The sequence below is a fragment of the Mastigoproctus giganteus genome, chromosome 10, assembly GCF_048544385.1.
Source record: "Mastigoproctus giganteus isolate SK-2022 chromosome 10, ASM4854438v1, whole genome shotgun sequence".
NCBI lineage: Eukaryota > Metazoa > Arthropoda > Arachnida > Uropygi > Thelyphonidae > Mastigoproctus > Mastigoproctus giganteus.
In genome coordinates, this window is record NC_143584.1 from 201,462,959 (window position 1) to 201,477,473 (window position 14,515).

The 14,515-nt window shown below is 38.3% G+C and overlaps 1 protein-coding gene across 6 annotated transcripts in view; it reads left to right on the forward strand.

Annotated features, from left to right (window-relative positions):
• The window catches only part of ClC-c (chloride channel protein 3), a 378,652-nt gene that overhangs the window by 201,156 nt on the left and 162,981 nt on the right, over positions 1-14,515 (forward strand). For all 6 annotated transcript variants that reach the window (XM_090383982.1, XM_090383981.1, XM_090383980.1 and 3 more), the window contains one exon: positions 7,257-7,463. In XM_090383982.1, coding sequence (XP_090240108.1) covers positions 7,257-7,463 — 207 coding nt within the window. The remainder of the gene's footprint in view (positions 1-7,256; positions 7,464-14,515) is intronic.

Sequence of the window (14,515 nt, forward strand, 5' to 3'; positions counted from 1 at the left end):
CCTGCTGAATTTTGGCAGGGAAGTTTACCATCCCTAGCCCCGTGGAGGCAGGTCGCTACTACCCTTTAAATTTACAATTTTATACACTTTTCACATAAGGATCTTGATTGCTTTGATCCGATAACAATCAAAAACTCTAAATCAATTTAGTCAACAATTTAATGATTCGAAACAGAGATCAGTTGCACCATATTTTACAATAATATTTATAATTACTTATAAATATACACATTTATACAAGCAACGACAAGCAGTTGCATCACAATACTAATCTGCAACATGCGGGAATAAACACTTATTGACTAAAGTGTGCCAAGCACAACACACTTATATACACTACTGTACATTTTTACAACACTCAGAAACTGAGCCTGGCTATTGCCAAGATCAACTCACATCAGGGGAGACCAGCAGTCAAAAGGAGCCCAACTGTCTACTGAGCAGCAGGAGAGACTGACCAGGAGACAGCTGTACCAAGAGTCAGTTGTCATGCAGCTATCCATAGACAACCTTGCTTTTTATCACCTCTAGGTAATTTTTGTAAATAGGGCAATCCCTACTACAAACAGAATGGTCAGTAGTGCCTCCGCGCTTCAAGAAGTTCACACAGGTAGGCTGCTTGGCCTTTTTAGGCCAATCCTTCAGAAAGTGGCCCTCCCCAGCACAGTGGCCGCCCACAGCTTTAGGTTTACAGTTCTTTGCTTGATGTCCGAAGGCAAGACATTTGAAACATTTCACAGTGAGGTAGATGTCTCGGACCTTGTAAGACGACCAGTACAGAAATACTCTGCCTTTCTCAATCAGGATATTCCACAGCTCCGTGGGAACCTCGATGATCCAATTCTTGGTGCCTTTATATGCAACCTTTGCAATCGATTGAACAATAGTACTCGACTGGAAATTAGCATTAGCATTAGTAGAGGCATATGATGCAAGAAAGCAAGCTTATGCAGCATCAGCCAGGGGGGGGGGGGGAACACTTCCACTTTACTCCTCCGTTTGTTCGAAATACCTGTCCAGCTGAGCCTTAAACTTATTTAGGCTATCAACTTCCACAACAAGGGATGGAAGTCTGTTCCACCAAGCAACTACCCGCTCGCTAAAGGCAAATTTCTGCACATCTATCCTACATCTGTCTTTCCTCAATTTGAATTTATGCCCTCTCAGGTGATTATTCTGAGCAAGAGGAGCAATCCCATCAGCATTGAGCATGCTCAAACCATTCAAGGCTTTATACACCACTATCAGATCACCTTGCCAGTGCCTAGTCTCCAGACTCTGTAATTTGCAAAATTTAAGCCTTTCTTCGTAAGATCAACCCTTTGTTACATTCACTAATCTTGTTACCCTTCTCTGTACTCGTTCCAGCAGCTCTACATCCTTCTTGAAATGAGGCCTCCAGACCTGTATACAGTACTCAAGGTGTGGCCTGACCATTGCATTATACAAGAGAATAATCACCTCCTTATCCCTGCTAGAAAAATTCCTGTATATCATTGGCAAGACACCATGAGCTACTCTTGCAGCCCATCTGCACTGCTCAGAGAAATTAATATCTGCCTTCACAATTACCCCCAGTCCTTTTTATTCTCTACCACTGTCAGTGTAGTGCCACAGAGTTGATACATTGCTCTGGGGTTGCTGTTTCCCATATGTAGTACTTTACATTTGTCAATGTTAAACTTCATTTGCCACCCCTCATCCCATCTGCTCAACCTTTCCAGATCCTGTTGCAGCAGCATAGCATCAGTAGTGTCCTTAACAACCCTGCCAAACTTGGACATTAAGCTTGATATACCATCTTCGATATTGTTTATAAATACAGAAAACAATAATGGACCCAACGCTGAACCCTGAGGGACTCCACTAATAACATTAGTCCATGAAGTGCAGTGTCCATTGATTACCACTCTCTGTCTTCTTCCTCTCAACCATCCCTTTATCCATGGCAGTAATTTGCCTCCAATGCCACACTGCTCCAATTTGTGCAGCAGGCTTCCATGTGCAACAGTATCAAAAGCCTTTCTAAGATCCAAGTATATAATATCAAAGTTATTCCCTGCATCCAGCTCTTTTGTGACTGCATCATTATATCCAATCAAATTGGTCAGGCAAGACTTCCCCTTAACAAAAACATGCTGTCCGAGCTATAACTGAAGTCTTGTCTAGATGATCCTGCAGTGCTTCTTTAATCAGTGCCTCCATTAATTTTCCTGGAACAGAAGTTAAACTTACAGGTCTATAATTACTTGTTGTTGTTATTTGGTTTTTAGGAGCATTAGCAGCTAAAGCCATATTGCTCCGGGGATATGCAGTGGTCATTCCCTGACTTTCAGCATCCTCCGTATTTGGTGGGTACGGGCTCGAACCCCAGTCTAATCAAGAAGCGTGTACTACGCACTGCTGCTCCTGCCCACCTGGCTATGGAGGCGCCTATAATTACTTGTGTCAGCCTTTGATCCTCCTTTGTGAATTGTGGTCACATTTGCACATTTCCAGTCTATGGGTACCTCCCGTGAGTCCAAGGAAGCTCTCATAATTATGGCTAAGGGTTTGCTTACTTCCTTTGCTGCCTCCTTTAATATAACTGGATAGATCCCATCCACCCAGGTGCCTTTCTTGTGTTTATCTTCAACACTTTACTCTCAGTTATTGCAAGATTATCTAGCTTACTGCCAGAGTTGAATACACCTCTGCCATTCCCCTCGCTAAATAACTCCTCGTGTGTGAATATCGATGCAAAATATTCATTTAGTTTGTTATCTACCCGAGCAGGAGCATCAACAGTTGACCCATCAATATCAAGTGGACCAATCTGATTCATCCCCTTTTTTTCTAGAGTTTACATAAGTAAAGAACTCTTTGCTGTTTTTCTTTGTATCCTCTGCCAAAGATTTCTCATAATCTGCATTTGCCTGCCTAACCTCCTTTGTGACTTGGTTACAGACCAGCTTATATCTGTCATAGACTTCTGTGTCACGTGTTAATTTATATGTATCCCATGCATTTTTCTTCTCTGCCATGTGTCTCATTAGTTTATCTGACATCCATTTAGGCCTAAACCTTGAACAATATTTCTTAGTTGGTATGTAAAGCCTAGTAACTTCCAAAATAAGTTCTTTGAATGCTTCCCATTTTGAATTTGCTTTTGGTAACATCATCAGTTGGTCCCACTGTATAGAATTTAAATACTGTCTCAGACCACTGTACTCACCTTTACGAAAGCAATAACCCTTCCCTTTACCCCTGATGGTAGTTACCTCTTTGAGTAAATCCCACTTCAGCAAACTGTGATCACTGCCCCCAGTGGTTCCTTTATCTGCAGATTCTTAATGCATGAAGAATCACTACTGATAATCAAATCAAGAGTATTACTCCCTCTAGTTGCCTCCCGAACATGCTAATGTAGAAAACAATCATCCAATACATCCACAAAAGCCTTGCTAGTGTATGAGTGTCCAATCCGCAAATTCCAGTCAGTATCTGGGAAATTAAAATCCTTCATTATAAGACTCTCTGATTTACTGGCCCACTCTATTTCCCTGTACAGTTTCTTATTATACTCATTAGAGTCATTAGGCCTATAGCACACTCCTACTCTCAATTTTGATCTCCCAATGCTTATGTTACACCAAACTGACTCCACACTGCACTTTCCAGTGATGTCGACTGGCTTCACTTCCCAGGATTTTATGTGTTTCTTAACTAATAGCATAACCCCTCCTCCCTTCCTATTCTGTCTATCCTTTCTGTAGACATTGTACTCCCCAAATTCCAGTTCTACATTCCTTATATCTGTGTGACACCACGTCTCTGAAATCCCCACAATATCCGCCTTTGATGTTTTGAGCAATACCTCAAATTCATCAAATTTATTTACTAAACTCCTAGCATTGGTGTACACGCAAGTATACATGCACCTTTTCCTATTCTTAGCTACCCTAACACAACCCGTGTGTGTGTGTGTGTGTGTGTGTGTGTGTGTGTGTGTGTGTGTGTGTGTGTGTGTGTGTGTGTGTGTGTTTACACCCATCTGCAAAATATATAGTTTACAGACTCTCTCAGCTCAATTAAGCAATGCAGAATCCCTCTGAAGAGAATCACCATATTTTAATTAAAATCAGGAGTTTGCTATTGCAAATTGATCACCGTCAACAACTAGTGAAGTTTTGCTGGATTCCGACACGTTCAGGCATAAAAGGAAATGAACTGGCTGATATATATGCTAAAAATCCATCAACCTTAGACTTAAACTCTGTCATCATTCCAGCTTCTGATTATAATAATTCAAACAGCATACCATGCACAGTGGACAGAGCTATGGCATAAAGAAACAAATAACAAACTTTTTAAATTGAAACAGGACCCAAAATTATGGCACTCATGCACTCAGACAGTTCGGCGAGAAGTGGTACTCGCACCGATAAGAATAGGGCATACCCATCTGACTCACCTCCATTTACTCACCGGTAATGATCCTCCTCAGTGTTCACACTGCTCTGAACATCTAACAGTCAAAAATATTTTGATTTACTGTCCAAACTATCAACCACATTGTACTTCAACACTTCAAAATCTGGCAAATCTTCAAGAACGGTTGACACTACATCATATCATATCATAGGAGAGGAGGCAAATATTAAGGAACTTTTTTGCTTTCTGAAACAAATTAGAGTGTATAATCTTTTATGAATAGCTTTCAGAACTGAAATGAATTTGAATTGCTACGTTCTGAATTATTTTTGGATATAACTACAAATAGGTGCACTATAGCCATAGCAGCTAATGTGCCAATAAAAAACCATAACACACACACACACACACACACACACACACACACACACACACACACACACACACACACACACACACACACACACACACACACACACAACCCATGTGTTTACTTGTACCGCAATGACTCCCAGCAGTCTCTGAAATATCCTGCATCTTGTTTTCCAGGCTTCTGCTCATTCCAATAGAAGCAGTGCAAGAATCACTTTCACCTCTGCCAGGGACTACTGTTAATCTATTAGTCCTTGTATCCCCCCAAGCTAGCAGTTTTCTGACCCACCTAACACTGCCTCAATAGCATCAGCAAACATTCTTGCTTCCTTTATATTTAAGTGTATCCCATTCCTGTAGAAACATTCTCTGCTGTTAACAATGTGATACAGAATGAAAGATGAGTTAAAGGTTATTAAAATAGGATGACATAAATTGAGAATGCAGGGATTTGAAGTTCAGTTAAAATATCCCAGTGAATTAACTTGCCAGCAGTGGCAACTATACTCTGCCATTCGGCGTACACCTTTGCCATTGCAGCTCTTGAGGAGTCTACTAAACATTGTTACTTTTTAGATGGAGCTTTCTTCTCTTTGTGCACAGAGAGTTATTCCTCTGAAAGTCTGTCAGATCACACTGCTTATTTATATGTTACGCCAACTTACCATGAACACTGCATAGGTCTTGAATACCGAGAACTGGCACACGGAACAGCTTTTATTTCACTCATTTAGCACTAGTAGAGGTGGTGGTTATAATTGATCACTCAGTATAGTTAGATTGTTTTTGTCCTTCAGAATAAGACCTTGTTTTGATAATTTTCAAGATGCAGATTGTTTACTTATATGTATTTAATTGTATTTTTAATCTTGATAATTTTAGAAGTAATGGCTATTTAGGCTATAGTACACCAGAAGTCTGAGATTTGAATCCTCTCCAATTTTGCATTAATTGTCAGTTCACGATTAGTAGCCGTCTTTTCTCTACCCTCTTAACTAGACACAATCATATTTTAGTATTTTTGAAGTTACAAATTATTATAAGTGGTTTTTTTAAAAAAATCGTGTGGTAAATTTTATGCAGTTTTTTTTTTTTTTTTAAATTTATAAACTAATAATATTTTAGGGCAGAAAGTCTCAAACTATGATAATGGTTAGTGCATTTGCATCATTACTACAGAGTTGAATTTTTTAGACAAACCAAAGTTTATACATTGGCATTGTTATTGTAGCATTTCATATTTGGAAATCCTTCACGAGTTGCCTCCTTGTACTTAAAATAAGTAATGCTTCCCCATTAGAGAAGGCTACTGTTACTTATTTTTAGTTGAATCTACCACTCAGACAGCACTATTTCGAAGCTGTTTCGCTTCTCATCATTGAGTGAGTAGAATCGAGAGCTATAATGGGTGACAACCCAGTCGTGATGCCAAAGGGGTGTACTTATCTTAGATTAATATTATAGGGCAGAAAGGCTCAAATTATGTTAAATTCAAACTATGCCATTTGTTAGTGCATTTGATCATTACCACATAGTTGAATTTTTTAGTTAAATAGATGTTTGTACATTGGCATTATTGTAATATCTCGTATTGTGAAATCCTTCCCAAAGAGTGAATGATTTTGCAATATGTGAAATCCTTCTCTCGTTGTTTCCTGGATGACAACCCAGGTCACAATTGGGTTGTCATACCTTATACCTCTAGGTACGTACTTGCTCACTGATGAGAAGCCACATAGCTTTGCAATAGTGCTATCTATCTGATTGGTGGTACTCAACTGAAAATATGTAACAGTAGTCTTTAATACTGAAGTGTTGCTTATTTGAGGTATAAGGAAGGCAACTTGTTGTGAAGAATTTCACAATATGAGATATTACAATAATGATGCCATTATACAAACTTTGGTTTGTTTAAAAAGTTAAAATATGTAGTAATGATGTAAATGCATTAACCAATGTCAAAAATTTATAAAATATACGAGATACTTTTGCCCATTATTTGAATTCACCCCATGTTGAATTCATGCTGCAATTTTGGCCACATGGAAGTCTCATAAAATACGAAATACTGCAGTTATGTTTCTTGTATATTACATAGTTTAAAATCCATATAAATGGTATATATAATCCATAAAAATATATCTGTTTATCTCGTTCTGATGGCATTTTGTAGCATTTGTTGAGTGTGCATTCATCATATTTTCTCATTGCAAGGGTCTCTTTTTGTCTAATGTTGATTGAGCAGTAATAGATTACTCAATATAAATAATGAAATAATATAGATAAAGAAACTGATTTTTGCTTGGCCCTGAAACTAGTTAGTTTTTAATTTCTTACTAATTCACTTTTTTTTTTTTTCTGTTAATTCAGCGTACTGTACTGATGGAATTGCTAATTATGCAGTTTTTATTTTAATTTTTTTATTATTTTATATTTAATATAAAATAAAATATTATTTTATTTTTGAACAGATCAAAACCATACTAAGTGGGTTTATTATTCGTGGTTATTTGGGAAAATGGACTCTAACTATTAAATCTGTATGTATGATGTTGGCAGTAGCAGCAGGACTTAGCCTAGGAAAAGAAGGACCTTTAGTTCATGTAGCCTGTTGCATTGGAAACATTTTTTCTTATTTATTTCCCAAGTATGGAAAGAATGAGGCCAAGAAGAGAGAGGTTTGTTTGATAGTTTATTATTATTTTTTTAATGTTTGAATTTCACTTTAGTAAATGAACCCAGTTTTATAATAGTAGATGTAGTGATTAAAGTTATTTAAAGGATGGATAAAGAAAATTATTTAATTACTTACTATTATTTAAATTGCCTTTTTAAATTGTTACTTGTGTTATTTTTCCCTAATGATAATCATATTCTGATGTATTTATAATTAATATTCTTGTTTAAATAAATAAGATAAATGACTACAGCCACTGTAATATATTTGTTAATTGATTGTAAGTCTACAGCCACTGTAATATATTTGTTAATTGATTGTAATTCAGTAAGTTTGTCAAAAAATTTATAAGCATGTGGTATAATTCAATTCAACTGCCTAATTATCCAAATTTCTGTATTAGCTATGTTTGAGCATTTTCTTAAATGTTTTTATTGGTAAAATTCTTTGGAAGATGAATAATTACTCATTTAATGGTGGAGCTAATGTAACTGTTTTTGTTCTTTTATGACAAATTTTCACTTGAAATTACTTGCCAGAAATATAATCATAGTTGTGTTATATAAGTTTGTTTATAAATTAAATTCTTGAGTAAAAAATAATCTATTTTTTGAATTTTTTTTTCACATTTAGATTTCTAAGTATACACAGTACATTTTATAAATTATTTTATCTTAATGTTTTTATGTTATTTTTTAAAACCAGATATATATAGAACAAATTAGAGTTTTAAAAGAGATGACATTATCTGTAATAAACACAACAGTCGTGTTTGTTTTTAGGATACATTTTCATCTTGATGCATTAACCCTTTCAGCAGTGTGTATATGTTACTTTTTAAAAGCCTGTAACCTGATGAATCTCAGGATTTACTAGTTCAGTTTGGTAAAATTCAAACTTTTACCAAAGCAAATTGATAAAAATCTACATCTTTTCCATTAACTGATTGAAACACTGTATATTAAATTCAAAATATCAAGACATATCAAAATATCAAACACTTTCAGATGCTCCAATATGGTAAATTCTAGTATTGGTGAAAGCCTGTTTGATAACCACATTTGCAAATTCTTTTCCATTATGGCTGCAATACTGTATGTTAAGCACTCCGAATATAGTGAATATATTTCCCAGGAAACTTTGTGGGGTCAGAAGATATATCCCATTTGTCCTTGTTTAAAAATTGAAAAAGTGAATGAAGTAGGAAATTGTTATTGCTTGCTGTTACACACTCTCTGATTATCACTTTTCTAGTTTTTAAATAATGACAGAGGTTGGATACATTCCCTATTCCAAAAGATTGTTGATAAGAGAAACAGTAATAATTTGCTAATTCATTTGTTTTTCTGATTTTTAAACAAGGGCATGGTAGGGAGTTATATGTGCTATCTCCACAAGGTTGACTGTGTACATATTCATTATATTCTGAATATAGTGAATATGTTACACAGACAAACCTGTGTGAGCCGACCAGGCTAGCCAGGTAGGTAAAGTGCATGCCTGGCAACCCAAAGGTCATGGGTTCGATTCCCGCCTCGGGCTTGGATCACAGTAAAATGCAAAAACTTTGGGAGGTGCATTATGGCCATAGAAGCTGATGCGCCAACAACTAACAAGAAGAGGAAAAAAAAAAAAAAAAAGACAAACCTGTTGGAGAAAGCAAATATATTTCCTACCACGCCTTTGCTTAAAAATTGGAAAAATGAATGAACCATTGATCTGATTGAGTTTCACTTTTACCAAAGTGAATTCTTGGGTTTACTAGATTTTGACTTTTACAGTAACGTGTTTATATGTATTTTATGTGTAGGCTCCCTGTGAGATATAACACACACACACACACACACACACACACACACACACACACACACACACACACACACACACACACAGAGTTGGCTTTACATTAGGAGCACCCATCGTGACTCTGGAGAAGGCTCAAAATTGGGAATGGCTGATATAATATTGTAATTTGCACACGTGTCAATAGGTTTTTGAGTGCCCGTGTGTGAGTCTTAATGGGTCAGCATTAAGATCTTTTTGACTTCAAATGTGGAATGATTATAGGGACAAGACATGCCGGTGTCAATACCTCAACAACAGCCAACTTGATTAAGTGTTCCCATTCTGTGGTGTCACGAGTACCATGACTAGCTTGGGAGCAATTGAACCAGCCAAAGGTTACATGTGGGACAGCCACATGTGGCTGATGCTTTTGGCGAGTGTCATGTGTCTTGTCTTGTAACGCAGCAGCAACTCAACTCAACTCAACTCAGTGGCCCGGCTAAGGACCCAGTGCAATGTAGGAATAGCAAGACCAATATCCACATCGACTATGCACTGGACATTAGTATGTATAGGCTATGACTGTCAGTGGTTCCCTATGCTCACTGCAGGACATAACAAACTGTACCTTGCATGGGCATGTCACCAACACTGGACCACCAGTGTGCAGAAATCTGTGAACTAATCTGATGAATCAGTCTTCTAACTCTGTCACACTGATGGGCGTATCTTCATTTGGAGAAAGCAACATGAGGCCATGGCACCCGGATGCACCATTAGTATTTGCCGGTTTTGAGGCGGTTGTGTTATATTTTGGGGCTTTTTGTAGCTTGCTCTGGGTTTTCTGACCAGTGTTAATCAATAGTAATTTTTCAGTGATGAGAGCACGTTTCATGTCACTGGTAAGGTCAACACCCATAACGCAGGATTTGGAGCACCATGTGCTTCCCTGGAACATGTTTGTGACAGCCCAAAGGTGAACATGTTTTACACCCTCAGCAAAGAAAAAGTGTATGGCCCCTTCTTTTTTGTGAAGATGACCATTACTGATATCGTGTATCTAGACCTGCTCCAACAGTTCTTCATCTCACAAATTGACCAAAAAGGACGCATTCACTTCCAGCAAGATGGCACACCCCCTCATTACCTTGGAGAAGTGCACGAGCACTTCAACACCTGTTTCCCAGGTCGATGGATTGGTCGAGGAGCACCGATAGCATGGCCACCTCATTCCCTGGATTTTACGCCTATGGATTTTTTCTTATGGGGACTTGTTAAAGATCTAGTGTATGTACCACCCTTACATGCAAATGTCGCTGAGCTCTGAACTAGAATTACCGCCACAGTTGCAGAAGTGATGCCAGAGATGCTATGCTGCATGTGGCAAGAAATTGACTACAGGTGGGACATCTGCTGCATTACAAATGGAAGTCACATTGAACCATAACTATCTGAGGTAAAACTTGAAGTGTTTTGATGCATTCTGACATTTTAAAATATTGTGTACGTCCTCTAAATAAATTTATATACACTTTCAAAGTTGTAAAGCTGTTTTTGAAACACCATGTGTAATATACACTGCTCTATCATTAATATCCGGACACCTGCCTTTAGACAAAAAAAGAGCTTTTATTGTGTCATTTAATATTTTGTGCTGAAACCTTTTGCTTTTATGATGGCCTTCAGTCTTCATGGCATACTCTCAACCAGCTTTTTATAAATGTCAGGTGATATGTACCTACACTTGGCCTTTAACACAGCCACCAGTTCAGCCTTGATCTTTGGGCGATCTTGATGTGCATGTACCCGACGATCCAGTACATCCCAGAGATGCTCGATAGGGTTCTCATCAGGACTCGCAGCTAGCCAATCCAACTTTCCCATGCCCATGTCCTCAAACCACTCTGTTACGACCTGAGCAGTATTCATGGTGCATTGTTTTGCTGATACAGGTATGGGCCTTCCCTGAAGTATTGCCGTAATGTTGGAAGTGCATAATTGTCCAGGATGGCCTGGTATTGCACAGCATTCGTGGTTTTGTCGATAATGACTAATGGGTCCAAGCCAAACCACGAAAAGCAGCCCTATACCATGACACCGACTTAATTTATTTTGAAATAGAAATAAAGTATGACAATGAAGTTTGGTAGGATACAATCAGGAAGGAACTGTTCCCCTGGCATTTTCCACACCCAGGAATGGCCATCAGACTGATAGTGTGCGACCTTGACTCGTCTGTCCATAGGATTGTTTTCCACTGCTCTACAGTCCAGGATTCGAACTCCTTACACCATGTTAATCAGCATCTAGCATTTGTTGAGGTGATGGCTTGGTCAGTGGTTTGTGAACAGCTGCACGACCATTGTAACCCATATAATGGAATGTCCTTCGTATTGTACTAGTGCTGACATTAGTCCCAATACTCTCACAGAGGGTTTGTGTGACTTGAGATAATGGCAAATTACAATTTGCGTTCAATATTCTTTGCAGAATTCCCTTGTCTCGTTCTATTAGTTTTCGGGGTGCCTCTGTAGCCAGGTGGGAAGGAGCAGCAGTGCGTAGCACACGCTTCTTGATTAGACCGGGGTTCGAGCCCGTCACCACCAAATACGGAGGATGCAGAAAGGTCAGGGAATGACCACCGCATATCCCGGAGCAATATCGCCTTAGTTGCTAATGCTCCTAAAAAAAAATAAATAAATAAAAAAAAAAAAAAAACCAAATAACAAAAATCGGGGTTTACCAGGCCATTTTTTGGCAGATTCAGTCCCATTCCACTTCCATTTACATATGACATCACTGTTGACCTAGGGATCCCCAGAGTGACTGATGTCTCATACAGAACGCTTGCTTATGTGGCATCCTACTATCATTCCATGTTGGAAGTCTGTTAATTCTGTTGAATGTGTCATCTTGCATTCCCACTTTTGCAGTTGTCTGTTCAAAGCCCAGTGCGCATATTTATAGGCAGATTCTGTGACGTGTTGCATGCATAGGACCTGTTTCCCCATCCATGAGAGATGTCTGGATATTAATCGTAGGGCAGTGTATATTGTAATATATATATAATGTATTAATAACAAGGGGTTGAATGAACAATTGTTACATTTATTAATAACAAGTGGTTGAAGTGACGAACCTAAAACCCCACTGGTTTCAGGTTCATCACTTCTTGTAAGTACAGTTATGCTCATAAGCCTGGCAAAGCCTTAGAACAACTACTCAAACCTATTATAGATATCTTGCCAGACAGCAGAATTATAAATAACAATATACCTGTAATAAATGCACTGAATAATGGCAATATTACACACATTCAAATATTTGACTTTAATAGTCTTTTTAAAAGCATAGAGCTAACCAACTTAAAATCAGTCTTGAATGAAATATACAATCATTATAAACACATTATAAATTGCAACCCTAGATATTGGAACAATCTAAACACCCTCTGTATTTCCAATAACTACATATTTGATGGCAACACTGTATATCTGCAAACCAAAGGTACTCCTATGTGCAGCCCTGCTAGCTGTGGCATAGCTAACCTATATCTATACTGGTCTGAAACCACCTAACCATCAGATATAAGTATGTACAGGTACACAGATGACTTGTTGGTAATTAACTACCCCACATTTCTACAGAACTTTGCTAGTATTTATCCTCCAGAACTCACTCTGGAAAGAACTAATAACAATGAACTTTCTGCTAATTACTTAGACCTGGATACTAACATCAACTCACATACTGCTATTAGCATTAACATTAGTAGAGGTCATATGATGCAAGAAAGCAAGCTTGTGCAGCATCAGCCAAAAAAAAAAAAAAAAAAAAACCTTGCATTTCAACTCTCCATTCGTTCCAAATGCCTGTCCAGCTCAGCCTTAAATTTATTTAGGCTATCCACTTCCACAACAAAAGATGGAAGTCTGTTCCACCACTCACTGGCTAAAGGCAAATTTCTGCACGTCTATTCTACAACTGTCTTTCTTCAATTTGAATCTATGCCCCATCAGATAACCTTGCAGGTGCCTACTTTCCAGGTGCTTCAATTTGCAGAACTTAAGCCTTTCTTGGTAAGAGCACCCCTTTGTTCCCCTCACCAATCTTGTTGCCCTGCTTTGTACTTGTTCTAGCAACTCTACATCCTTATTAAAATGAGGCCAACAGACCTGTACACAGTACTCTGTGTACAAGGCAATGGTCAGGTGTGGCCTGACCATTGCCTTGTACAACGGGATAATCACCTCCCTGTCCCTGCTAGCAAAATTCCTATGTATCATGACCTGCCCTGGAAGCCTGTCTGCACTGCTCAGCAAATTTCAAATTTGACTGCACAATTACCCCCAGATCTTTTTCACTTTCCACTTCCTTGAGTGTAGTACCACAGAATTGGTACATTCCTCTTGGGTTATTGCTACCCATATGCAGTACTTTGCATTTGCTAATGTTAAACGTCAGTTGACACTTCTCAGCCCATTTGTCCAACTTGTCCAGATCCAGTTGGAGCAGCATACTGTCTTTACTGTCATTAATAACCCTGCCAAACTTTGTATCATCTGCAAACTTGGACATTAATCCTGATATACCTTCATCAATATCATTGATGAATATGCAAAACAACAATGGGCCAGCACCAAACCCTGGGGAACTCCACTAATAACATTTGTCCATGAAGAGCAGTGTCCATTGATTACCACTCTCTGTCGTCTCCCACTCAACCATCCCTTTATCCACTGTAGCAAGTTACACTTAATGCCATACCTCTCCAATTTGTACAGCAATTTTCCATGTGCAACAGTATCAAAAGCTTTCTTGAAAACCAAGTATCTGATATCAAAATTATTTAAGTTCCTTTGTGACCACATCGTAGTATTCAATCAAATTGGTCAGACAAGACCTCCCTTTAACAAACCCATGCTGTGTTTTAACTATTACTGCAGTCTTGACTAGATGATCCTGCAATGCTTCTTTAACCAGCGACTCCATTATTTTCCCCGGAACACTAGTTAAACTAACAGGTCTGTAGTTACTTGTGTCACCTTTTGAATCCCTTTTGTGAATTGGTGATACATTTGCAAACCTTCAGTCCATGGGGACCTCCACTGAGTCCAAGGAAGCTCTCATAATAATGGCTAAGGGTTTGCTTACTTCCTTTGCTGCCTCCTTTAATATAACTGGATAGATCCCATCCACCTCAGGTGCCTTTTTTATGAACTTCAACAATTTCTCCTCCACTTTGCTCTCAGTTATTACAAAATCACT